This window comes from Megascapheus bottae, chromosome 6, assembly GCF_031878675.1.
Source record: "Megascapheus bottae isolate mThoBot1 chromosome 6, mThoBot2.hap1, whole genome shotgun sequence".
Classification (NCBI taxonomy): domain Eukaryota; kingdom Metazoa; phylum Chordata; class Mammalia; order Rodentia; family Geomyidae; genus Megascapheus; species Megascapheus bottae.
In genome coordinates, this window is record NC_143514.1 from 70,259,695 (window position 1) to 70,285,803 (window position 26,109).

The 26,109-nt window shown below is 49.6% G+C and overlaps 1 protein-coding gene across 1 annotated transcript; it reads left to right on the forward strand.

Moving 5' to 3' along the window:
• Positions 1-9,711: 9,711 nt before the first annotated feature.
• Positions 9,712-25,579, forward strand: Il22ra1 (interleukin 22 receptor subunit alpha 1). The gene is made up of 7 exons (XM_090333864.1): positions 9,712-9,781; positions 13,490-13,622; positions 14,668-14,846; positions 15,577-15,752; positions 19,667-19,805; positions 22,951-23,072; positions 23,751-25,579. The coding sequence occupies exons 1-7, from the start codon at positions 9,739-9,741 to the stop codon at positions 24,693-24,695; spliced, it is 1,737 nt and encodes a 578-aa protein (XP_090189990.1). The 5' UTR covers positions 9,712-9,738; the 3' UTR covers positions 24,696-25,579.
• Positions 25,580-26,109: the final 530 nt, after the last annotated feature.

Consider the following 26,109-nt stretch of genomic DNA (forward strand, 5'->3'; position numbering starts at 1 on the left):
GTGCTTTCTGAAAAGTTCAGGCTCTTATTGCCACACTATTGTCTTGGGCCTGAATACTCATTTCTCTTCTATTCTCAGCCCTATTACTTTTTTTTTTTTTTTTTGCCAGTCCTGGGGCCTGAACATTGTCCTTGGGCTTTCTCAAGGCTAGAACTCTACTACTCGAGCCACAGCACGACTTCCAGCTTTTTCTATGTATGTGGCACCAAGGAATCGAATCCAGTGCATGCTAGGCAAGCACTTTACCACTAGGGCAAACTCCTGGCCCAGCCTTATTACTTTTAAAAGATTTTTTTCTACTAAGTTTTTCCAGGGTAGGAGTTTGGCCTAGTAGTAGAGTGTTTGCCTAGCATGCAAGAAGACCTGTGTTTGATTCCTCGATAGCGCATACCTGAAAAAAGCTGAAAGTGGTGCTGTGGCTCAAATGGTAAAGCGCTGACCTTAAGGAAAGCCCAAGGACAGTGCTCAGGCCCTGAGTTCAAGCTCCAGGACTGGTTAAAAATGTTTCCAATATAATCTGAGCTTTTTAGTAATTCTAATTTTTCAAGTGCGAAATATGAGGGAGCAGGCCTAAAAATCAAAGCAATCTTTGCTCACATTTCTGCTGGTGTTTACAAAGGCCCCTCTGTCTGCAACAGCTGGAACTGAGTGGAAACTAAAGGACAGAGGGTGAAAGTGATCCATGCCTTAGGTGACATGTGTCCTCTAGAATGCTGAGTTATATTTTTCTTAAATGTATATATGTCTAATCCTACTATGCCATATTTATCATAAATACCATATTTATCAATACCCTAACACCTATATTGCCCCAAAGTTGAAATAAAGAGCTCTATTTTTGTATAAAAAAAAAAGGAAAACTGATGGAAACTTGTATGCATTTGTCTTTTAAAATCTCAGTTTAAAGCTATCATGGTTTCAAGTGGTGGGAGCTCAATGGAAGGAGACGACATTGAGATGTGTTGTACACAATGTTATAAATATGCTCTCCGAGAACCATTTAAGTCATGACCGTAGACATGGAAGATAAAGAATTGTTTTAGCACAGAAAATTTTACTTCTGTGCAGAAGGATCCACCATCGGCCAAAAATCTGTCAAGCAAGCACACAGAGCAAACAGCCTGCTCTGATAATCATCCCTACGGCAGCAGGCCCCACCCCTCTGCTCAGATTGGTTGAGGTCAGTCCATCATCTCCTTGTGATTGGCTAGTTTGAATAGGGTAAACCGTATTTATATACAGTGATTCTTGAAATAAGATGAACAGTTTACAAGTAATCTAAAAAATGTACCCACACCCTCTACTCTTCAAACAGTCTAGGATGTGTTGTAATTCCACCTTAAAAAGAAACCAGTCTAAGACAAAACCTTACATTTCAGAAAATCTTTCTTATTCCTTGCCGTCAGGCCAAACAGGAACTTTGAAGCAATACACTTTGGTAGAAAAGACAGGTTTGTTTTGTTTTTTTCCACAACATAAAGGCAGGTTAAAGTGAAACCTCTTTGTACAACTACTTAAAGATTTAAAGGAACAGCACTGATGGTTCATGCTTGAAATCCCAGCTATTCAGGAGGCTGAGATCTAAGGGATCATAGTTCAAAGCCAGTCCAGGTAGGAAAGTTTGTGACACTCGTATCTCCAGTTGACTATTAAAAAGCCAGAAGTGGATCTGTGACTCAAGTGGTAGAGCACTATCCTTGAGTAAAAACACAAAGCTTAGGGACAGTGCCCAGACCCTGAGTTTAAGCCCCAAGACCTGTACAATTTTTTTTTTTTTTTTGCCAGTCATGAAGCTTTAAGTCAGGGCCTGGGCACTATCTCTGAGCCTCTCTGTGCTCAAGGCTAGTACTCTACCACTTGAGCCACAGCACTGCTTCCAGCTTTTTTATTATTATTATTCTGTTTATGTGGTGCTGGGGAATGGAACCCAGGGCTTCATGCATGCTAGGCAAGCACTCTACAACTAAGCCACATCCCCAGCCCCTCAAATATTTTAATGTTATAACAATAATGTACAGAGGGGTTACCATTTCATAAGTCAGGTAATGAGTACATTTCTTTTTGGATAATGTTACGCTTTCCTTCATTCTCTTCCAGTTTTTTCTCTCCTGCCCACCCACAAGTTATATAATTCACTTTCAACATAATGTCTACTGAGTACCACTGCTACATTTGTTCACCCTTTTTTTTTTTTTTTTTTTTTTTTGCCAGTCCTAGGCTTGAGCTCAGGGCCTGAGCACTGTCCTTGGCTTTTCTCAAGGCTAGAGCTCTACCACTTGAGCCTCAGCACCACTTCTGGCTTTTTTCTATGTATGTGGTACCAAGGAATCAGACCCGGGTCTTGGTGCATGCTAGGCAAGCACTTTAACCACTAGGTCAAACTCCCGGCCCACCCTTTTTTTCTTTTTTCTTTTTTGTCAGTCCCAGGGCTTGTATTTAGGTCCTGAACACTGTCCTTGGGCTTTCTCAAGGCTAGAGCTCTACCACTTGAGCCTCAGCACCACTTCTGGCTTTTTCTATGTATGTAGTACCAAGGAATGGAACCTAGGTCCTCGTGCATGCTAGGCAAGCGCTCTACCACTAGGCCAAACTCCCAGCCCTTGTTCACCCTATTGTCCCTTCATTTCTATGTTCCCTTAACCCCTCCCCAAGACAGAAAAACAAGACAAAAAGAAAAACCAACAAAGAAAAATAAAACTCTTGTCCATTTCCTGGAATTCATCTCAATAAGCATTATTTTGTATGATCAGAGACATACAAGCATTGTGCCTGTGCATTCTTCCCCTAGGAGTCTCCACCTGCTGGTCAGAGGCGGGATGGCAGGGTTGTGCTCCCCAGCAGTCAGCTGCTGGGCTGAGGGACTGCAGGGGAGCCTAGAGTATAAGAGGAGGATGCCATCTCGTTTTTCCAGCTGGCTCCAGTATCTGGGCACAAGGAGGGAGTTTGGTATTGAACAAATGCATGAAAGAAATAATGAGGGAATTGGTGCATGAGTCGGTGAGCAGCAAGCTGCGCTGTCTTCCACACTGTGTGATCACAGACCCCCAAGTTTCTGTCTGACAGAGATGACCAGCCTCTCCCCTAGCATCTGCTCCAAGGGCAAATCCGTGCTGCTCAGTGGGCAAAGCACTGGGGCAGAGAGTGGGAGACCTAGAGGGACTTTCACCCTGCCTTGTGATTTACTGTTCTGCAGCTTAGCATGCTAACATGACCCAGGACTGACTTGGCCTGTGGCTGCTATATGCGTCTTTCTTGAGCTCAGTCCTTGTGTGCACAGAGTGGGGAGACTACGATGAGCATCAGAGTGCTTGTTTTGTTAGTTTACTTTAGAAGAGCAGCCAAGAAACTCTGTTTTATCTAAATAAGTGACTTAGGAGGCTGGTTGCGCCAGCCCAGGACAGCCCATACCTTGGCATGGGGTGACAGCTTTGCATGAACTGTCAAGAGTCAGCTTTGGGTTGTTTGGGGCTTTTTTTTTCAATTTTGTTTCTTACTACCTCTTTAAATGGGGTAGGAAGAAAAGAGGTAGAATCACCAGGCTAGAACTCTACTTTTTTTTTTTTCGTGTGTGTGTGTGTGTGTGTGTGTGTGTGTGTATGCCAGTTCTAGGTCTTTAAACTCAGGGCCTAGAAACTATCCCTGAACTCTTTTGCTCAAGGCTAACACTCTACCACTTGAGCCACAGCTCCATTTTCAGGTTGTTGGGAGGGGTTTTTTTGATAACTAATTGGAGATAAAAGTCTCATGGAGGCTGGGAATGTGGCTTTGGGTAGAGTGCTTGCCTAGCATGCATGAAGCCCTGGATTCAATTCCTCAGTACCACATAAAAAAAAAGTGGTAGAATGCTAGCCTTAAGCAAAGAAACTCAAGAACAGTGCCAAGGCCCTGAGTTCAAGCTCCAGGACTGGCAAAAAAAAAATCTCATGGAATGTCCTGCACAGGGTGGCTTCAAACCACAGTCCTCAGATCTCAGCCTCCTGCGTAGCTAGGATTACAGGCATGATCCACTACCACCTGGCTAGAACATTATCTTGATGAGCAAAATTGGATGAGAATAGACGACTTGCTCAAAGCCTCTGTTTTCTACACACTAAATAGGCATTGGGGTAGCCAGATTCTAACAGGAGCTTGGAGACCCATACTCCCTTCTCTGAGCCTCAGACCCTTCCATTAACCACGCCCCCACCACCACTGACAATTCTAACCTGCCTCCCTGGAATCTGGCTTCAGAAACCACTGTCAACTCTAGCTTAAGGCAAGGGGAAAGACCTACTCATGATCAGAGTCGGATGCACAGACTCCCTTTACAGCTCAGGCCTCTGTCAGATGACCTTTGGGTCAGATTCCGTGGAAGGCATCTGTTCCTTGTTCCTCCCTTCCTCCTGTCAGGAATGATCAAGGATGCCTCCAGTCTCACCGACTGCTGGGTGGCCATCCACAGACAGCTCTCTCCACTCCCCAAAGTCTTCCATGAACACCTCACTGCCTTCGGATGCTCTTGCATCCCTAGGTTCACAGTGAAGGAGTGAGAACAGGTCCCATTCCATAACTAGAGGATTATGTTTGCTTTGGGACTAAAGGCTTGGCCAGCTCCCAGCTCCCAATAACACTCAGTCACTCAGCAAATGCTGACATGCTACTGAGCCAGAGAGCAGCTCACACAAGAAAGACTTTCACGACCAAGTGATGTTTGAGGGCATAGCTGAAGGATGAACAAGGGTTAAGCAGGAAAAAGGAGTATAACTGCCCAGGCAAAGGCTCGGAGGTCAGGTAATAGGTGTTGGATAGAATGATCGCACACCAAAGTAAGAGCTTTTCCTGGCAGCTCAAGCTAGAATCAGGAAAGGACTCTGCCATTGTCCTGGCCAGTCCTGTCACACCCATGCTGAAAACTCTTTTGCCTTTAACCAAATGGAGGGTACAGAGAAATACTCTTTCTGCCGAGATGAGAATATCACATTTCAGAAACCTCTTCCACCAGTCACAGCCTCGCCTTGAGTGCCTCCAGCACAGAGAGCTTCCTGCCTCATGAACCAAACCTGTTACTGTGAGGAAAGCCATCTCCTCAAAGTAGGAGAAACCCCTCAACCCCCAACCCGGTGCTTCCACACAGCCCCTCCCCTCCCTCAGGATTTTCAGGTCTAGGGGTGGCAACGCAGAAAGAGCCTAGATTCTTCTCCATATAATAGCCTCCCAATTTTTCTCTCTACCTCAATCCAGATCTCTGGCCTTGAGCACCGAGCACAAGCAGAATTACAGTGGCCAACACCAAGTATGGGACTGGCTTTTAAAATGAAAACTCTTAAGGCCATATAGTATGAAGCTAATTGAAAGGACCTCCAGGATATTGAAACAAAAGCCATATAACGAATGATTGCTGTCCATAATGTACTATGTTGTCTCTCATCTCCTTTGCTGTCCCTTGGTTATCTCATATTGTTACAGTATCTCACTTTGTTATCTGATTTTTGAATTTATTTGTATTTGGTTATTTGAAATTTAATAGGGAAGGGGGGAAAACCAAGACAGGTGGGGAGTGCGGGGGGGAGGGTAATGGGTACCAAGACATGTGAAAGGGTATCAATGTATGTGAATTAATGCACCTTCTATCTGGCAAATATCATGTAACCCTTTTACTAATTACAATAAAAAAAAATTAAAATAAAATAAAATGAAAACTCTTCAGGGCTGTAGCTGTCAAGAGCATGCATGGTGTGGGAAGAAACATCCCAGAGGGCTCTGAAGGAGAGAGGGGTTGGCTGCGGGAGAGGCCTTGGCACTGCACGCTGGGTGACAGGCTGTGCACCTCAGGAAAAGGCCCTTCTTGGATGCCTATATGAGCAGTAATCTTGTATTTCCTTAATATCAAGTATTTGGGTGGGGCAGTCCTGGGGCTTGAACTCTGGGCCTGAGTACTGTCCCTGAGCTCCTTTTATTCAAGCACTATACCACTTTCAGCTTTTTCTGTGGTTCATTGGAGGTAAGAGTCACGTGCACTTCCCTGCTCAAGCTGACTTTGAACCTCCATCCTCAGATCTCAGCCTTCTGAGTAGCTAAGGCTACAGGTGTGAGCCACGGCCATTTGGCTTAAAGTATTTCTTCTAAGGCTTCATAAAAGGCTGAGAAGTCAAAAGAAGAAAATCACTTGTAATTCCAGCTGTCACCCATCAGGGTTTTAGGAAACGTCCTCTGAGACTTTCTCTGCGTGGGTCGGTCTGTGTTTGCCATGGGAGGTTATCAGCTTCTGCTCCTTTTTTGTTCCTTTTTTCTTTCTTTTCTTAGTACTTAGGTTGAACATAGTGCATTATAGAAGCTAAGCAGGCACTCTACCACCTGAGCCACACCCATCCCCAAGCCTCCCCACTTCCTTTCACCTGGTAGTATCCATTACATTTTACCATAGGTCATAAACTATTTTTAAGCATCATTATTTTGAAGCCTACATTTGTCTCACATTGGGTGAATATAATATCATTTACTTAACCAAATCCTGTTGTTAGATATGGAGATTGCATCCTAGTCCAGGTGATAGGTAGGTAGGTAGGTAGATAGACACATAGTAGATGACAGATAGATAGACAGACAGATACATAATGCATAGATGGATAGACAGATGACAGACAATGGATAGAAGTATAGATAGATGTGACTATTAAAATATATCTGGGCCAGGAGTTTGGCCTAGCAGTAGAGTACTTGCCTAGCATGCACAAAGACATGGTTTTGATTCCTCAGTACCATATACATAGAAAAGCTGGAAGTGGTGCTATGGCTGAAAGCCCAAGGACAGTGCTTGGTCCCTGAGTTTAGTCCCCAGTACTGGCTCATGCCTGTAATCCTAGCTACTCAGGAGGCTAAGATCAGAGGATTGAGGTTCAAAGCCAGCCTAGGCACTAATGACCCTGAGACTCTTATCTCCAATTAACCACTAGAAAACTGGAAGTGGAGCTGTGGCTCCAGAGGTAGGGTGGTAGTCTTGAGCTGAAGAGCTCAGGTACAGCGCCCAGGTCCAGAGTTCAAGCCTCATGACCAAAAAAAGAAAAGAAAAATTACCCTGGCAGAAGGGAGCAAGGGTTATAGCTCAAGTGGTAGAACACCTGTCAAACAAGCATGAGGCCCTGATTTCAAATCCCAGTATTTCCACACACAAAAATAATGCAGAAGACAGCAATGGATTGGATGTCCCCAGGTGGCCTCTCCTGTCCCTACTTCCTTCATAAACTTAGGTCCTCCTACTGATTCAATGACTGCATCTCCCATCTCGTTCCTTCTTCCAGTGTCTCCCAGAAACTAAAGAAAGCCTTTATTGTTCCTCTGGCCCAACTGGATTGCAGCCAGTTCTCCTGGACCTTGGTCTAAATAGTTTCTCTCCTTGCAACTCTTTCCTCAGCATTTTGTGACATGTGGTCACTAAACTCATGTCCCTAAATTCATCAAAGACCCTCTGTCTCTCAGCATTCATTTAGGAGCCCAGAAGTCTTTCCAGCCATGGGACCTGAACACTGAGGAGTGGTTTCTGGGGACCCAGCAGTTTCTAGGGGACAGTCAGAGATTCCCCATAACAGGAAGCTGTGCCCTCCTTCCAGGGATGGGTTATCTCTTGAGCCCAGGGCTGGGCATCTGACAGGACCAGGAAGATAGTGGGGAGCTTAGCAGAAGGGCCTCCAGCAGGAGGGAGAGCCCCAGAGGACGCCAAGCCACTGCTGGAGTTACCACCCAAAGTGTAGAAAGAAGGTGAGGAAGATTTGCCTTCTCTACTCCCTAACTGCCTCCAGGGTCTCAAGCCTCAGTGTGTCAGGAAGCAAATGAGAAACAGACAAAGGAGTCTGTCAGTTATAGCTTCCTGCATTAGAGGAAATGTCTGGCACAGGCCCTATCTCAACTCCTCCCCATTTACCAGTACTTTAGATTTGGCCATTTGGTCAAATAAATTTCAGCAATGGCTAATAGCAAATTATTACAGCGCAGAAAGGAAAGATTTAGACATAGATTACTGGATATCCTAGTCCATTATATCCAACAAACAAATATCAACAACAACAACAGCTGGGAATGGAACTTGGTGTAACTTGCTTAGCAAGCAGGAATCCCTGGGTTTAATAAGCTTTACACTGCTTTACCCTGCTGTTGTATAGTGGAACCTTCAAACGCACCTCCGGGAGGAGGGGGAACCCTTTAATCCTGTCTATGCTGATCCATCCCTTTACTTTCTCTGCGGCCCAGAGAGAAGGAGAGAATTACTTCCTACCTCCACATTTCTTTATTACCATGGGGTTTGTATTCAGGTCTATAGATCCCACTCTTCACAGCAGAATGACAGCTTGGGGCTCAGTTTCAGTCCTTCTCACCCCAAACCAGAAATCCACTCCTGAACTGGGACCCCCTCTCTAGCATATCAGGGGGGGAAAACCTGAGGCCAGGCATCAGTGACTCATGCCTAGAATCCTAGCAACTCAGGAGGTTGAGATCTGAGAATCAGTTCAAAGCCAGCCTGGACAGAAAAGTATGTGAGACTCTTAACTCCAATTTACCACCACCAACAACAAAAAAAGGTGTGACTCGTTTGTTAAACTTGTCATTTAAAATATGATGTAAAAATAAATTCTTAAAAAAAAAAGGTGTGGCTCAAGTGGTAGAGCGCTAACCTTGAGCAAAAAAAGGCTAAGTGAAAGCACAAGACCCTGAAATCAAACCCCAGTTCTAGCACCAAAAAAGAGGAAGGAAGGAAAGAAGGAAGGAAAGAAGGAAGGAAGGAAGGAAGGAAGGAAGGAAGGAAGGAAGGAAGGAAGGGTGTGAGGGAGGGAGGGACACTTGCAGTTTGAAGTCCTTTTTGCTAATCCCTTCCCCAAGACACAAGATAAAAGTGCCTAGGTTTCTTTTTTTTCTTTCTTTCTTTCTCTTCCTTCCTTCCTTTCTTTTTGACAGTCATGGGGCTTGAACTTGAACTCTGGGCCTGGGTACTGTCCCTGAACTCTTCAACTCGAGGCTATCATTCTACTACTTGAGCCACAACACTACTTCTGATTTTCTGGTAGTTCATTGGAGATAAGAGTCTCACAGACTTTAGTGCCCAGGCTGGCTTTGAACCATGGTCCTCAGATCTCAGCCTCCTTAGTAGCTAGGATTACAGGTTTGAACCACCAGCATCCTGCTGAGTGCCTCAGTGTCTAACCCAGCTGTTCTCAAGTCCACTGTCAAGCCTAGAAGACAGGATCTGGGCACAAAGAGGTGCATCAGATACCCCACACATCCTACTGCAAGAACCTCAACACTCCCTCCCCTCTCCGTTATATCCCAGGGTAAATCCCCTGGGAGGAGAACCACTGGAGCCATAGCTATGCACCTGCTGCCTGCCTTGATTCAGGGCCAGCTGCTGTCTGATAAGCCAGTACATCATGGATGATTTCTGCCTTTTCTGCCTCTCAGCAACCACCCAAGAGTGTAGGGATGAATCAGTCACCAGACCAGATAAACAAGCCAGCCTCTCCACCGCCACACACACCCCGCAATCCTGTTCAGCATGCACGAAGGAAACTCCCTTGGATCCCACCCAGGGCCTGGAATTCAGCACAGGGCCAGGCACCTTTGCACCCCCGGCTCCCCAGGAGCTGGAGGCCCTGCCCTCTCCTCCTTTCCCCGCCCTGAGCTGGGTGGAGCCTGCTCCCAAGGCGGCAAGACCTGGCTCCACTCAGCATTAGGGCCCAAAGCGGAGGCCCCAAGGGGCCCTGGACTGGGCCAATGCAGACGCTACTGGCAGTCCTGACTGTGGGAACCCTGGCTGGTGAGTGCCCCCTTCCCCACCACTCCACGATCAAACCTTACCACCCCAGGAGCCAGGACCAGGGCTGTCTTCTTACAACACAGGCAGCCTCCGGTTCATTTTCTGCCCTGCACTGCTTGGACTAGACTGGGTGCTGGTTTGTTCTGGAGACACAGATGGTCAACCCAGTGGCTGGAGAGAACCATCAGGCGACTCGAACCCTGATCTTTCCATGTCTAGTGTATGTATAGCAGAGCAGGGAAGTGGCCTTCACCCAGGTACACCCCAGTAGGTAGAAGCTTCACCTGGGGAAGGCGCACATCCTTTGACCTCCCAACCCCCAATGATTCTGGCTGTACCCCCATCTTCCTTTGCTTCTGGGGGGAAGAAGGAGATGGGCTGGAGAGAGCTTGAAGATGACACTTTCCATCCCACCAGAGGGCTGCTGGCTTTCCCTCTGCAAGGATGGTAGGAAGCATTCCTTCTCCACCCTGATGACTCTGAGGCACCAGGGCCCTCCCCCAAACAGGACTACGGGGCATGGCTGTCAAATGTAGTAAAGTGGGCTTTGCTGGGCTTTATGGAGACCCCAGTCACATCTCTGAGGTCTTGAGAAGTAGCAGTGCAGAGTGAGGCCTGATAAGGGACAGAGTTTGCAGTCTGCTGCTGTCCCCAGCCAGTGCTGACTGGATCCTTCACATTCCTGAACATTCCCTATTCTCTGAAGGGCTGCAGCCCTCGGAGGCTAGCCGCCAGCTCCTTCACTCCCTCACTGGGGCTGCAAAGGAACCCCCACAGCTCCCGGCCCTTAAGATGAGGGGGTTCTGGGGAGCTGCGGTGGCCGCGGGCTGGGGGAGAGGTGAGAAGCTAAGAGTGGCTCTGCCAGCATGAGGCTGCGTACCCAGCACACCAGCTTGTTGGTGTCTTTTCTCCTTAGCTTCCCTTGAAGGCTGATATATGGCTTTTCCAAGCAAATGTGAAAACTTGCCTTTTTCCATTTATGAGTCGGCCAGACAGCCCAGCGGCACCAGAGCCTCCTGATTTCACAATGTAGACTTTCAACCAGGAAGTACGGCAGGGAGGGGCAGGAGACAGAGGAAAGGATGGATGTGGAGAGGAGGGAAGGGAGGACTCTGACCCCCCCCATTACCCCTAAAGAGGACAGACAGCCAAGGTTCACCCCCACACACACACTTGCCTCCCCCAGCCTCTTCAGCCTGCCCAAGACACTAGCCCCAGCCAGATGCATAAACCCGCCCCCACTGCCAGCCTCCAGCCCAGCAGCACAGAGCCCTCTCTCAACCTCTCCCTTTCTCTCCTCCACCCCCCCCCCACCCAAAGTCACCATCAGGTAGTTTGTCCATGGGACTCCTTTCCTCAGCTATAGACCCCATCCAGTGCTCCAGACCTCTCCTCCTCTCAGTCCTGTAGTCCAGGATTCACACAGGATGGCAGTGAGCTCTCAGGGTTCAGCAGCACAGCTGTCACCTTGGGTAGAGGCAGTGAGAGACCCCCCCTCCCCCCAACACACACACTGTCCCTAAGGCTCCATTCTGGAAGCTCCAGAAATCCTAGAAGACAGAGATTTCTGAGCCTGCCTAGCTAAACTGACCCAGATTCGGAGAGGAGGGTGACCTTCGGTGTAGCTGGGGGCTTGCAGCAGGGCTTGGACCCTTCTTGTATTCTGTCCCTCCTCAAACGTGTTCACCCAAGCCTCGGGGCACCCCACTAGAGCAGATACCAGCGATGGACTGTAACTCCGTCCAGCCTGGCCTGCTGGGTGGCCATGGGCCGGTCAGGAGGGAGGTGGGGAGACGTGCATACCAGGCCTCCAGGCCTTCATGTCACCTCTTCTGCACCTGCTCCCTTCCCACACCTGCCAGCCAAGCCATTCTGAGCATGCTCAGAGCCAGCCACAGCTTTGGCCGCCATTTCCCTGTACAAACCAAGCAGGGAGAGAGGAGGGAGGGCCTGTCAGAGGCCTGGGCTGTAATAGATGGCAAAGGCCTAGGCTAGAGGAAGTGCCATGGACTGGCTGACTTTTTGTTTTGCTGACGCTCTTTTAGTTGGGTTTCTGGTCCTGGGGCTTGAACACAGGCTAAGCACACGCTCTCCTGCTGAGCTGTACCCTCCCCCATGCTGCTCCACACCCCACAGCCTAGCCAGCACTGTGAGCAGCACTGTGAGGAACACTTCGGACCCTGCCCCAGGCCTCCTGAGATAACAGGGCCTCCTGTGCGCCTCAGCTTTCCCTAGCCGTGAAATGGGGGCAGCAGCAGCAGCAGCCATGGTCATATCAGGCAGTTCAGAGCAGTCAGTGAGGTGGGAGGCTGGGGCTGCTGCTGACTTTTCAAAGCAACCGCTATTGCTGCCATGACTGTGTGTGGCCAGGTACCTCAAAGAATGCCAGAGTGAGGACATGGGGCCAAGCACCATACTGGCTCACGCCTGTAATCCCAGCTACTCAGGAGGCTGTGATCTGAGGATCAAGGTTTGAAGCTAACCCAGCAGGAAATTCCCTGAGACTCTTATCTCCAATTAACCAACAAAAAGAGCTGGAAGTGTTGCACAAAGGGTAGAGTACAGACCTAGAAAGAGCTCAAGACACTGAGTTCAAGCCCCAGTACCAGCACAGAAAATGAAGTGAACGAAAGATAGATAACAAGTGAGGACCAAGAGGTGAATGAAGGGTTTGGACCCCTTCCCCCCACTCAAACACTGCTGGGGAAGTTTAAGTTAGTGCAGCCATGTCGGAAAAGAATTTGATAGTTCTTCAAAAAAGTAAACATAAAGAATGGGGCTGTAGCCTGGTGATAGAGGCAGGAGATTCGATCAGCACTATACCCCATCAAGTGAAGTGTAGAGATACTCTGTACACATCTAGGTACAAACCCAAGGGAAAGAGAGATGTTTTTTTCCTCTGCAAACTTGCTGTACAAACTTTTCTCCACAACATTATAGTTCTTCTTACAATAGCAAAAACAACAGGGACTGGGAGTTTGGCCTAGTGGTAGAATGCTCACCTAGCATGCATGAAGACCCGGGTTCAATTCCTCCATACCACATACCTAGAAAAAAGTCGGAAGTGGTGCTGTGGCTCACGTGATAAAGCACTAGTCTTGAGGAAGCCCAAGGACAGTGCTCAGGCCATGAATTCAAGCAAGGACTGGCAAAAAAAAAAAAAAAAAAAAAGCACAAGGACAGCGCTCAGGCCCTGAGTTCAAACCCTAGGACTGGCAAAAACAACTGATGAACAGATAAACGTGAGCTATCCATACAGTGGAAGAGTATTCAGCCATGAAAGGAACTAGGTACTGACCATCTTACTAGTATGTACACAGCTTGAAAACTTAACACTGAGAGAAAGAAACCAAACCCAGAAAGAAGTCAACACTAAGCTAATACAAAGTCCAGAATGGGCAAATCCACAGAAACAGAAAATAGAAGTCAATGCTTGGGGCCGGGCTGAGGAGGGGTCTGCTAATGGCTATGCAGTTTCTTTGCTGGCGGGGAGGGGGGTGATGGCATGGATCCCATTCCAGAATTCATGGGGCGGGGGGAGTTGGCAAGGTTGTGGGTATGGCAGCGAACCCTGGAACACACTCTTGGAAATGGTACCTTTCCTATGTGTAGCTGCAGTGCTAGTGTGTACCCCCTCCTTGTTGGCCAGCCAATGGTGGGGGTCTCCGGCCCCATCTGCTGAGCATACTCCTACCCACCCTCCCGCAGCCCACAGCACCGAGGACAGCCTGGCTCTCCTTCAACACGTGAAATTCCAGTCCAGCAACTTTGAAAACATCCTGACGTGGAACAGCGGCCCAAACAGCACCCCAGACACCACCTACAACGTGGAATACAAGACGTAGGTTCCTGGCCCCACCCCACCCTGCTCTTCTGCTCTCCTCTGCACCCCTGGAGGCCCCCCTTCACTTACCCCCCTACCCCTGGCCTGGCCAGGCCAGGCTACACAGCCCCTACCAGGGGCAGCTTTGGCCTTCTGTTTTGGGTGCAGAAGGGAGATAAAATTAGGGTCACTACCAGCAGCTGCCTGGGGCTTTCAGCGCTCTCCCCTGGGGCAGCCAGGGAAATCTCCTCAAGCCTCAGTTTCCCCATGTGTAACAGAAGGGACAGTTCCTACATCCCAGCAAGGTCCAGTGAATTAATGAGACGAAGTCAGCTTTGAACAAAAATCCCAACAAGAGCAAGGGGCCCCAGGGTCAAGGCCCGTGCACCAGTGTGCACACACGTGCCTACACACACTCACACATCTATGCTGGGTGCTAGTAGCTTCACCTGTAATCCTGCCTACTCAGGAAGCTAAGATCTGAGGATTTAAGTTCTAAGCCAGCCCAAGGCAGGCAAGTCTGTGAGACTCTTATCTCCAATTAACCACAAAAAGCCAGAAGAAGGGGCTGGGAGTTTGGCCTAGTGGTAGAGTGTGTTCCTAGCATGCACAAAGACCTGGGTTCGATTCTTTGGTACCACACATACAGGGGGGGAAGCTAGACAGTGCTCAGGCCCTGAGCTCAAGCCCAGGACCAGCAAAGAAAAAAAAAAAAAAGCCAGAAGTACAGCTGGTAGAGTTCCAGCATTGAGCAAAAAAAACTAAGTAAGAGCACAAGGCCTGGGGGTTGGAGGAGTGGCTTAGCAGGTAGACCACTAGCCAATGCGTGAAAGAGGCAACATGTCCCATTAGATTTCTGATCGCAAATTGAGAAAGAGAAAGGGGGTGGGGGAAGGTGGGGAGAGAGGGGGGAGAGAGCGTACAGAGCACAAGGCCCTTCATTCAAGCCCCAGGTCTAGACCTGGAAGGCAGAACAGTAAAAATTAATTACATAAGCATCATTAATGAGCCACAGGTCTGGCCGGCTATTAATAAGAGGCGTGCTCTTCCCGCCTGACCGCAGGTACGGAGAGAGCCAGTGGCTGGTGAAGACCGGCTGCCAAAGGATCACCCGCAAGTCCTGCAACCTGACCGTGGAGACCGACAATCTCACCGAGCTTTACTACGCCAGGGTCAACGCCACGCACCCTGGAGGCCAGCGGGACAGCAAGATGACCGAGAGGTTCAGCTCTCTGCAGCACAGTGAGTGGGAAAGGGGAGAGGAAAGCGGGGCGGGGGGAGGGGAGGAGACACGCTGTGGAATGGATGGGTTCCAGAAAGACTTCATTGGCAATGCCCCAATTCAGGCATAGGCGTGTGTGTGTGTGTGTGTGTGTGTGTGTGTGTGTGTGTGTGTGTGTGTGTGTGTGTAGAGAGAGAGACAGAGAGGCTATTTCTTCATCTTCATTCCAACCCCCCCAATACAGTTCATCTTCATTTGATTACAGCCAAGTCCTAGCTCAGTGTCCTCCGATGGTGCCCCTCCCCTATGGCACCCCTCCCCCACGGTGTCCCTCCCCCCATGATACCCTCCCAAGTGCTGGGATTCGCAGCCTGTCTCCTGGGAGTTACTTAGGATGGGTAACTGACTACCTATCATTGATATCCCTAGAAATGTCACCACCGATAGACTAGCCAAGGGTGTTCCTGGGAGACCCAGGGCCAGGGGTGGGGTGCAGGACAGAGCTGGGGCTGAGCAAGGCCCTGGTCATCACCAGTAGCACACAGTGGCCCTGTCTCCAGGCACTTCCCATCCATCATGCCTGTGAACCCCATGCAAGGTAACCACTTCGCCGAGGCTGACATTTTCAGAAGCAGGAGGAGGCAGAAGAGGAAACAGGCCACTGCTGTCCAGCCAGCCAGCCTCAGCTCTGCTGACCCATCCTGACTTCTCTCCTACCTCTCTCCTCCCCTTCACCCCCTCCCCCACCAGCTACCATCAAACCACCAGACGTGACCTGTGTCCCCAAAGTGAGATCCATTCAGATGATCATCCACCCCACGTCCACTCCCATCCTGGCAGCAGATGGCCACCATCTCACCCTGGAGGAGATCTTCCATGACCTGTCCTACCGCCTGGATCTCCGCGTCAACCACACCTACCAAATGGTAAATGTGTGTACGTTGTGCCCCGTCCTTCCTTGTCTGTAAAATCCCTTTCCTCTCCGTCCATCTGTGCTGCTTAACTAGAAAAGCAATGTGCTATTCTAAGTAGAACGTGCCCCTTGAACGACTGGGGGACTCAACCTCCCTCTCATAGGTTCACAAACGTGGTAGCATAACAAAGACGATGACAAGTCCCACAAAGCCAAGGCCCCAACCAGTTTGATTTGTTTAAGAAAAATTTCTCAAATGTGTTTGAACAGAAGATCAATTTTCGTTTGCATATAGCAGAGGCATCCTTTGCCTAATCTAACATCCTAGAGCAGGCTTTTATTCATATCTTCAGGTATACACTTTAGAACATGTTGGAGTCTGCTTCTGTGACTGCAGTTCTGTTTGCTGGTCCTCCACTGTTTATGGGAACTGTACACGGGGAGGAGCTTAAGGTTTGATAGGGGGTACTGAAGGGGTGAGGCAAGAAAATATGGTGAAATGATATGCAAATGATGTCATGATGTCTATCCTGGGAAAGTCTGTGGGATTCCCTGCATTCATTCACAGCTCATTGAAGGGATGCTGATTCACTTCTCTGTGGGACTCTGCCCTCCAGAGGCTTATCATCTAGTGGGAAAGAAATTAAAACAACAATTCCAACAGCCATAGGGCAAGGACAGTAAAGATTCTGTGAGTTGGGGCCAGGCACCTGTGGCTCACTCCAGTAATCCTAGCTTCTCAGGGGGCTGAGATCTGAGGATCATAGTTCCCAGCTAACCTGGGCAAGAAAGTCCATGAGGTTCTTGTCTCCAATTAACTATCAAAAAGCCAGAAGTGGAGCTGTGGCTCAAGTAGTTAGAGTACTAGCTTTGAACGAAAAAGCTAAGGAAGAGCATAAGGCCCTGAGTTTAAGCCCCAGTACTAGTATATGCACGCATGTGCATGTAGGTGGACACACATACACACACACCCACACACATGGGTTCTCATAAGATGGTGTAGATCTGTCAGTTCAGTAAGAGCTACAAGACTTCAAGAAAACTTTTGGGTGTCAATTCTTACTTCTGAGACATGCCACATAACATATGCATACACTTTATGTCATTGCATCTTCAGCTGTGAGGCAGAAGCTATTAGCCCATTTTCCAGATGAGAAGTTAGAGGTGCAAAGAAGCTACATTTGCCTGATATTGTGTAGCAAGTAATAACCTAGACACAATTCAAATCTAATTCTTTTCAAGTGCCACATTTCTTCTCCTCTACATAGACCTACACTGTTACATCATGATGGTGGTGGGGGATGGGAGAAATCAAGGGTATTTAGGGGAAGAAAACTTTCCTACTTATCTGGAACAAGGAGGCATGGAAGGTAGTTGTTCACAAGATTTCAGATCAGTGGTACCAGAGTGCACTACTGGGGCTCTGGGCCTTTGATAGTTAGCATTCAAACCACATGCGTCCCCTACTACCAGACAGAAACAACAGCAGAGCAGCTCATCTGATGTCCAAGACGTAGAGAAAAAGGAGACAGGAAGTGGCTAGACCAAGGACACACCCCCAGTAGCATACTTCCTTCAACCAGGCCTCACCACTTTCATCACTTTCCAGTACTGTCGTACTATCACTCTGTCAAGGATTCATCTATCATGCTAGAATCCTCCTGTCCAATGGTCCCTAGAAAACCACATCCAGGGCCACCCAGAGGTGCCCTGGATTAATCTCCAGCATGTTTCTCAGCCCAGTAAAGCTGAGGATGAAGGGTGGCAGGCCCCTTTTAATCTACTCAGTTACATGTTGGGGCCCTGGATTTAAGTTGTCTGATTAGTTTGATTTGGTTTGGTGGTACAGAAGATTGAATCCAGAACCTCACGCTTTCAAGGCAAGTGCTTTCTCATGTGAGCCACACATTGTCCCTGAATTTTGGTAGGCAACCTCAGGTCTTGAGAATCTTTGAGACCTTTGAGAAGGTCCCATGTACAGGGGCTGAGGGAAACCAGCCTGCTGGAGACTGCGTTGTAGAGCTTCAGGTGGTAGGCAGAAGAATTCTTATCTAATTCTGTCATCATGGGGAGTGGTTGGACAATACTGAACAGGAAGTGACCCTGTCACAGCTACTTCCAGTAAATATTTTGGTTTTGATGAGGTACTTTATTAGTGTTAGTTTTTAATTTAACTCAGTTTTAATCAGAGAACATTATCAGCCGGGTTTTTAGTCTGTTGGGTTTTGTTTTATGGCACATATGGCCAGCCTGGGAGCAGGTGCACGTGTATTGGAGGGTACTTGATAAAGTACTCTATAAAGGTCAGTTTGATAATAATGGCTAACTGAGCCATTCTGACTTTCATGTCTTTCCTGATTTATTGAAGGGATCTGTTGCGCTTTTAGCTTAGAAGATATTTTATTGTTTTGTTTTGTTTCGGGCGGGGGAGGGGCAGGGATCAAGGGCTTGAATTCTGGACCTGGGCACTGTCCCTGAACTCTTCAGCTCAAGGGGCCACACCCTACCCCTGAGCCACAGTCCCACTTCCTGTTTTCTAGTGATTAATTGGAGATGAATCTCACCTTCTTTAGTGCCCCAGCTGGCTTTGAGCTATGATCCTCAGATCTCAGCCTCCTGAGTAGCTAGAATTACAGGCATGAGCCACTGTGCCTAACTCAGCTTATGAGAGTTTTAAACTTTCAAACTACAAGTGTGGATTTGTCTGTTCCCCCCTCCTCAGTTCTTCTCATCTCCTTCCCATCCTCCTTCTCTCTCTCCCTTCTTCCCTTCCTTCTTTCCTTCCTTCTAGCCATCCTTCCCTCCTTTCTGTTTCTTCCTTCCTTCCCTCCCTTTCTTCTTTTCTCCCATCCATTCTTCCTTCCTTCCTTTCTCTCTCCCTCCCTCTCTCCCTTCCTTCCTTCCCTCCCTCCTTTCCATTCTTCATTTCCTTCCTCCCTCCCTTCTTCCCTTTTATTTCTTTCCTCTCTTTCTTTCTTTCCCTTCCTTCCCTCCCTCCTTCCCTCCCTCCTTCCTTCCTTCTTTCCTTCCAGCCATCCTTCTTTTCTTCTTTTCCTCCTTTTCTTATTTTATTTTATTTTATTTTATTTTTGCCAGTCCTGGGGCTTGAACTCAGTGCCTAGGCACTGTCCTTGGACTTTCTCAAGACTAGAGCTCTACCACTGGAGCCACAGCACCAAGTCCAGCTTTTCTATATATGTGATACTGAGAAATCAAACCCAGGTCTTCCTGCATGCTAGGCAAGCACACTACCACTAGGCCAAAGTCCTGGCCCCCCTCCTTATTTTTTTTTGTATGCTAGTAATGGGACTTTTAACTCAGGACCACAGGGCCGGGAGTTTGGCCTAGAGTGCTTGCCTAGCATGCACAAAGACCTGGGTTCGATTACTCGGTACCACATACATAGAAATGAGCCGGAAGTGGTGCTGAAGCTCAAGTGGTAGGTTTCTAGACTTGAGAAAACCCAAAGACAGTGCTTAGGCCCTGAGCTTAAGCCCAGGACTGGCAAAAAAAAAAAAAAAGAAATTAACTCAGAACCACTCATGCTCACCTTGAATGAAAAAAGCTCAAGACTGGAGATTTACCATTTAGCCACACCTCCACTTCCAACTTCTTGCTGGTTCATTGGCAATAAGAGTCTCCAGCCAGGCACCAGTGGATCACACCTGTAATCCTAGCTACTCAGGAGGCTAAGATCTAAGGATCGTGGTTCAAGGGGAGCCAAAGCAGGAACATCTGTGAGCCTCGTATACCAATGAACCACCAGAAAACCAGAAGTGGCTCTGTGACTCAAAGTGGTAGACTGCTAGCCTTGAACAAAAGAAGCTCAAGGACAGTGCCCTGGCCCTGAGGAACAGGGAGCTTATGAGGGCTTGGTGGAGAACAGCGCGTGAGAGGAAATTCTCTGGACTCTCTGTTCCAATGCAGCACCTTGGAGGAAAGCAGAGAGAGTACGAGTTCCTTGGCCTGAGCCCTGAAACCCAGTTCCTGGGGACCATCACCATTTTGGTTCCCACCTGGTCCAAGGAGAGCGCCCCCTATGTGTGCAGAGTGAAGACACTGCCTGGTGAGTCAACTGAGACAGAGAGCCTGGGATCCCCACTTCCCTTCCCCGGACCACAGAGACATTCGCAGCACTCTGAACAGGGTGATTGGTGTGTTGGTAAGGTCCACCTTTGTGTGCAGATAATCTGAGTTCTCGTGATTTGACAGGATGCAGGTGGAGTCCCTGCCCTCCAGCCTGTGTCTCAGTTTTCCTCTCTGATCAGCTGTTGTATCTGCCCTGGCAAACTCACCTTTGTATCAGCCCAAGAGATTCATCTAGTTCATTCATGCTTCAGTAGCTTTAAAAGCCAAGGAAGATTACTAATGATGATAGGAAAGGAAAGCTCTGTAGCACTAAGCAGTCTCATTCTGCAGAAGAGGAGACCCAGGTTCCCAGTGGTCACCATCACACAGAGGGTGTGGAAGGGGGAGCATGTCCCCACACTGTGCTGCTGTTGGGGAAGGCATGTGCCCACACCCCTTCCTGGGAACTCAGCTCAGCATAAATCCCATGTCCTTCACTAATGCGAAGGTCAGAGCCACCAGGGACGGGGACGACAGTGGTGGGGAAGGACGGGGGAAAGCCGTCCCTAGATGGCCCACCATGTTCACGCTCATGTTGGCAGGCAAGCCATATTCCAAGCAGGCCATGTTTGGGACCGAGTTGACTTGGGGAGCTGGATACTGTGGTAGCCCTCAGGAACAAAGGGTTCCAGCCATGAGCTTTATTCAGAAACTGAACTCATCCATTTCCTTGAGTCAGGAGGAGGCTGGGTTCTCTGGCCGACTCCTGGGGCAGGCCTTGGCAGAGGAGCTCTGCCTGGGGGACAGCCAGCCCTGGCCACAGACACAGGATCTGCCTTCTTCCCATGCAGGGACCCCAGAGGCAGGAACAGAGCCTGGTAAAATGGATGGCTCTGTGGCAATGAGCTGGAGCTGTACCCAGTCCGTGACTGCCCCTCACCTGTACTAGACAAATCTCACCCTTCCCTGCCCCATCCCGGCCCTGTCCTATATGACAATGAGCAGGTAACTCCACATTCTCCCCAGTGGTGGCTTCTCTTCTGCTGTGAAGACAGGGTCTTTCTATGTAACCCAGGCTGGCATCGAACTCATAGTCCTCCTGCTGGGATTATAGGTATGCAACCATACCTGGAAAAAAACTGTTTCCCCCCCTAAGGTTATAGCTGTTTCCACATGAAGAACACTTCTTGATGAGTAGTTCTTCCTGACATATAGAAGGTACTTTAAAGAACACAGTACACCTAAAACAATTCCTATCATCTATTAAATACTACTCTACTGCCAAGCAGGAGTGTTACACACCATTAAATTGTGTGTGTGTGTATATATTTAATTATTCCTATACCATATATATTACCTATACATCTAATATGTATTACTCCATTATATATATTACTTATTATACTTGTGTCATCACATTATTACTCATATATATTAGTTATTATGCTGATATTAACGTGCCTCCCTTATTACTCTATTCTTACTGATATTATTCTTTAAAACAATCCCCTAATAGGCAAAATTATCCCCACTACACAGAGGGGTTACATGACTGATCTGTGACCACACCGCCGGTCAGTTCCATCCACCCCCAATGGCTCTCAAATGAAGCTCTAACCACTTTCTAGAAGCTTGGTTTAAAGCCAGTCCCCTCACCTGCACACTTTTTTCTTTACCAGTCCTGAGGCTTGAACTCTGGGCCTGGGTACTATCCCTGAGTGCTCAAGGCTAGCACTCTACCACTTGAGCCACAGTGGTTGTGTGTATGTACACGTGTGTATGTGCATGTGCAAATCATTAAAGCAGAGGCTAAGTGCAACGAGGGTAAGGCCCTCGCTCAGCCTCATGGTCATTATACAATGATGCCTCAGGATTCTTGGCTATACAATGATGATCTAAAGCGAGGTGACCCGAGATCTTTTTCTAGTGTCAAGATGCTGAGTTAATACTCTGCACCCCTCCCGGAAGTCCTGAGAGGAGACAGGAGAGGGCTCTGGGGTCTGGAGGGAGGCAGACTTGAGGATGAAGGCCAAAGACACGCTGTGTCAGGCTGACATGGAAATGTGGAATGTGTGTAATTCTAGCTAATGAAGAGGCTGAGATCTGAGGTTTGCGGTTTGAAGCCAGCTGGGGCAGGAGAGTCCGTGAGACTCATTTCCAATAAACTGCTCAGAAAAAAAGCCAGAGGTGACATTGCAGCTCTAGTGGTAGAGTGGTCCTAGAGTAGGGAGGGTGCCTGGCACCTCTAATGTTTCATACTCCTCACTCCTCTGCTGGCAGTTTTTATTATTCCACCTTGCCTTGCCCTGGTAAAGGTGGAAGAGGAATGTCCACATTTCTATCTTGTTCTGGCAGAGGCGTGGTGGTTCTCCATTGACGTCATGCTTCTCCCAGGGTCTCATGTGATAGGGGACCGGGAATTGCTGCAGCCTGGGAAGTTGGCCCAGAGAGGCTGAGGCTCTGAGATGCCCAGGGCTTGCTGGGATGGCTGTATGCACTGGGACTGGTGACAAAATCCCCATGCTGAGATGACAAGGGTTCAGAAGAGACTCGGACACTGAACCCCAAGGAGTACAAACTGTTTACCCAAGTCTGAAGCCACATCTTCTTCCCCAAGCCCTTCTCAAGTCTAGTGGACTGCTGAGAGCACCCTACCAACCCCACTTTCCCTGTCCCAGAGACGCCAACCACAAGGACAGCCTGGTCGCTAAAGCTCTAGGCACCCGGTTCCATGCTGTTAAGAAAATGTCACCTTCCCAGACTCCTTTATTCCTGATACCCAGCCCCTTGCCTGGTGGGAGAGGGGCTGGACAAGCCATCACTCCTCTCCCTCTGCCTCAGTCCCTAAAACAGTCCACCCAGGCAGCCTTCTTCCTTGATCCTTCCTTATAAAGGTGACCGTGACTGGTGTGCAATCTCTCAGCCCAACATGCGGCCCGCCAGCAGCTATTTGTGGGCACTTGTCTGCATGAACTGGGATCTCACGGTCATGGGCAGTGAGACAGGGAGGCTGTGAGGCTGAGGGGATACGAGGGTTTTCACTGAACCCCTATTAAGTGTAGCCCAAGAGTGTCTACTACTAGCACAAAGCCCAGCATTGCCAGCCTCAGGTGTTCCTCTCTGCTCTCGCCCTTCCTTACCAGACTGGACATGGACCTATTCCTTCTCGGGCGCCATCCTCTTCTCCATGGGCTTTCTCGTCGCTGCGCTCTGCTACCTGAGCTATAGATACATCACCAAGCCTCCTGAGCCTCCCAGATCCCTGGTGAGTCACCCACCTGGAGTAGGAGCAGGGCAGAGTCCCAAAGTTCCAGAGGATCTGGGGGCTCCTGGGGCTCCTGAAAAGCAGAGATATACACGGCAAAGCAGATTGGATGTGAGAGGACCTCTCCTAGTCCGTGCCAGGACCTGGAGCTTGTGAAGGGAAGTGTGTGACCAGGAACGTTGGGAAGGACTAGAACAGTGTGTGGCCTGGCAGTGCCAGGTGATACAGGATTCTTAAGGATGGAGAAATGGCAGACACTGTGGGAGCATGGAGCTCCACTCCAGTTCAAAGGCTGGTGTTGCACCGTCCTTGCATTTCTTTCAGAGAAGTCAGAATTGCAGATTATTGTCATGTGAAATCTTCCAGTTTCTAGACGCTGGCGATTTGTGGTCAAACTCTGAAGTCCCATGTGAGCCACACAACCCCACCCCACCCCATCCCTTGACAGGTCAGCGCTGCCTGCCTCTCTCCTTCAGCAGCCCAGGCCTACTGAGCCAACGAGGCTCAGGAACCAGCAGCTCCATGTCTGTCAGGGTCCAAGGCCAGAGGAGCACAGCGGGGGGCGGGGGGGGAGGATCTCAAAGTTCTCTTCTGCCTTCCCACGGGAGATCCCCCCTTCCACATCAGCCTCGGGGAGCTCAGGAAACGCCCTGAGACTCGCTACTGCTCTCCCCACAGGATGTCCAGCGAGTCCTGACCTTCCAGCCTCTGCGCTTCATCCAGGAGCATGTGCTGATGCCCATCTCTGACCTCAGCAGCCCCAGCAGCCTGGCCCAGCCCATCCAGTACTCCCAGGTCATGATCTCCGGCCCCAGGGAGACCCCCGGAGCAACACAACGGCACAGCCTGCCTGAGGTGGCCTACCTGGGGCAGCCAGATGTCCCCAGCCACCGGCCCTCCATCCTGCCACCTCCTCCCACACCCTCTCCGCCCACCTATACCCCCAAGGATGCCCCTGAGATCAGCTCCCCATCCTACGCTCCTCAGACGGCCCCTGAAGCTAAAGCCCCTTTCTATGCCCCGCAGCCCATCTCTAAGGTCCAGACCCCCTCCTACACCCCCCAGGCCACTCTGGACCACTGGCCTGCCTCCTATGGGTTGTGCATGGGAGAGTCTGGCGACAACTCCCCCACTGGGACCCTTTCTAGTCCCAAGGCCAGAAAGATCAGACTGAAAGATCCACTCCAAAGAGAGGCGCTGGCTGGCAGCAGCCTGTCAGGTGACTTTTCTCTACAGGAAGTAACTTCCTTGGCTGTGGAGAAACCCCAAAAAGCAAAATCGCTTCCTCAGACTCTGGGGATTTGCACAGACAGAGTACCTGACCTGGACATGCTACACAGTGGGGATCCAGGAACACCCCCCTACCTAAAGGACACTCTGTCCCTCCTCTCCTCAGTCCAGATTGAAGGCCACCCTGTCTCCCTCCCTTTGCATCCCTCTTCCTTCTCATGTACATCTGTGGACCAGGGCACAAGCCTGCTAGAGTCCCTGGTGTGCTCCAGGGAGGAGGATGCAGCGGCTGAGCCTGGGCCCACGTGCCCTGGAGGCTTAGAGCTGGAGCAGCCTTTGGAGGTAGACTCGCTTTTCAAAGGTCTGGCCCTGACTGTGCAGTGGGAGTCCTGAGAGTGGACAGGCAGACCTCAGCTCCCTCCTGCCACCCCTGGCAGGCTCTCCTCGGCTGCTAGCCCCATGTCCAGCCACAGCACGGGTGCTGCAGTCCAGCCCAGGAGAAGAGGACACAGGATCTGCCAGGATGCAGTCCCATGGAACCACATGCATTAAGAGGTTGCCAGTGGAAGAGCTAAGTACCTGCATGTGCAAATGGCCTGTGCCAAAGAACCTGGCCAGGAACGGTAGACAAAGAGCAGGGAACCCTCTGGAAGACTGAGAATGGCTCACCCCATTCTTGGCCAGTTTTGTAACCTGGTTCAACTGAGAACAAGATGTTTCCCTCCTCTGAAGGAAGGAAGCTGAGCAGAACCAGGCCAAGCTGCATTTCTGCCAAGGCTGGAAGTGGCACTGTGTCCAGCCTAAAGGCAGGGGTGCAGCCAGTGGCTCACTCCCCATCAGCAAAGAATCTGTGCTACAGACCAGCCTCCCTCCTGGGCGGGAGACTTCACCCCACGACCAAGCCACAGACAGACAGCACGAGTTCTGCAGGCAGGGCAGAACTCATCCTCTCAGACCCATCCTGAGATCAGGGATTGAAGGGAACACAGAACCACCACAGAAGCCAAAGGAGGAAAGATAACTCATATTGTGACTTTGAAAACAGCCTTGGCTGGGCTCAGGGTTCAAATTCCAACCTCACCATGTGCCAGCTGTACAACTTGAAACAAGGAACCCACTGCTCAGAACCTCAGCGTCCACATCTGCCAGCAGACCACATGAGGGTCGTGTGCAGAGGAGATCAGTGTCTGCAAAGTGCTTGTGGTGGGCAGGGCCCAATAAACAGCTGTTTGCTGTTGGGATTTTGTAACATGTGCTGGCACCAGGAGTGGTGCCCTCTGCTGGCATTCAGCTGCAGGGCTGGACCACTTTGGATGGGAGGAACCCCAAAGCATTTTGGAAATGGCCCAGAAATACAGACACAGAGCCTTCTCCACCAGGTTGTAGGCAGAAGCTGTTCGGGCCACAGCCATCTCAAAGGCTTTGTTTGGAGGCCCAGGCCTCTGCTGTCCCTCTCATCACCATCGCTGCCTTCCTGGCCTTGTCCTGAACAATGACAAGGTTGCCACACCCTGCATTCCCTGCTCAACTCATGGGGGCACCTGATGAAGAGAAAACAGATCAGAGAGGGGCAGGGACTCCGCACAGTCTCACTGTGACCAGCGGGCTCTCAAACCCAGGGCCTTCGGCCTTCGGCCTTGGCATGCTTGGAGGGTGGGCTAGGGGACATAGGAAGGAAGGGCTTCTTTTTTTTTTTTTTTTTTTTGCCAGTCCTGGGCTTGTGCTCAGGGCCTGAGCACTGTCCTTGGACTTTCTCAAGGCTAGAGCTCTACCACTTGAGCCTCAGCACCACTTCTGGCTTTTTTCT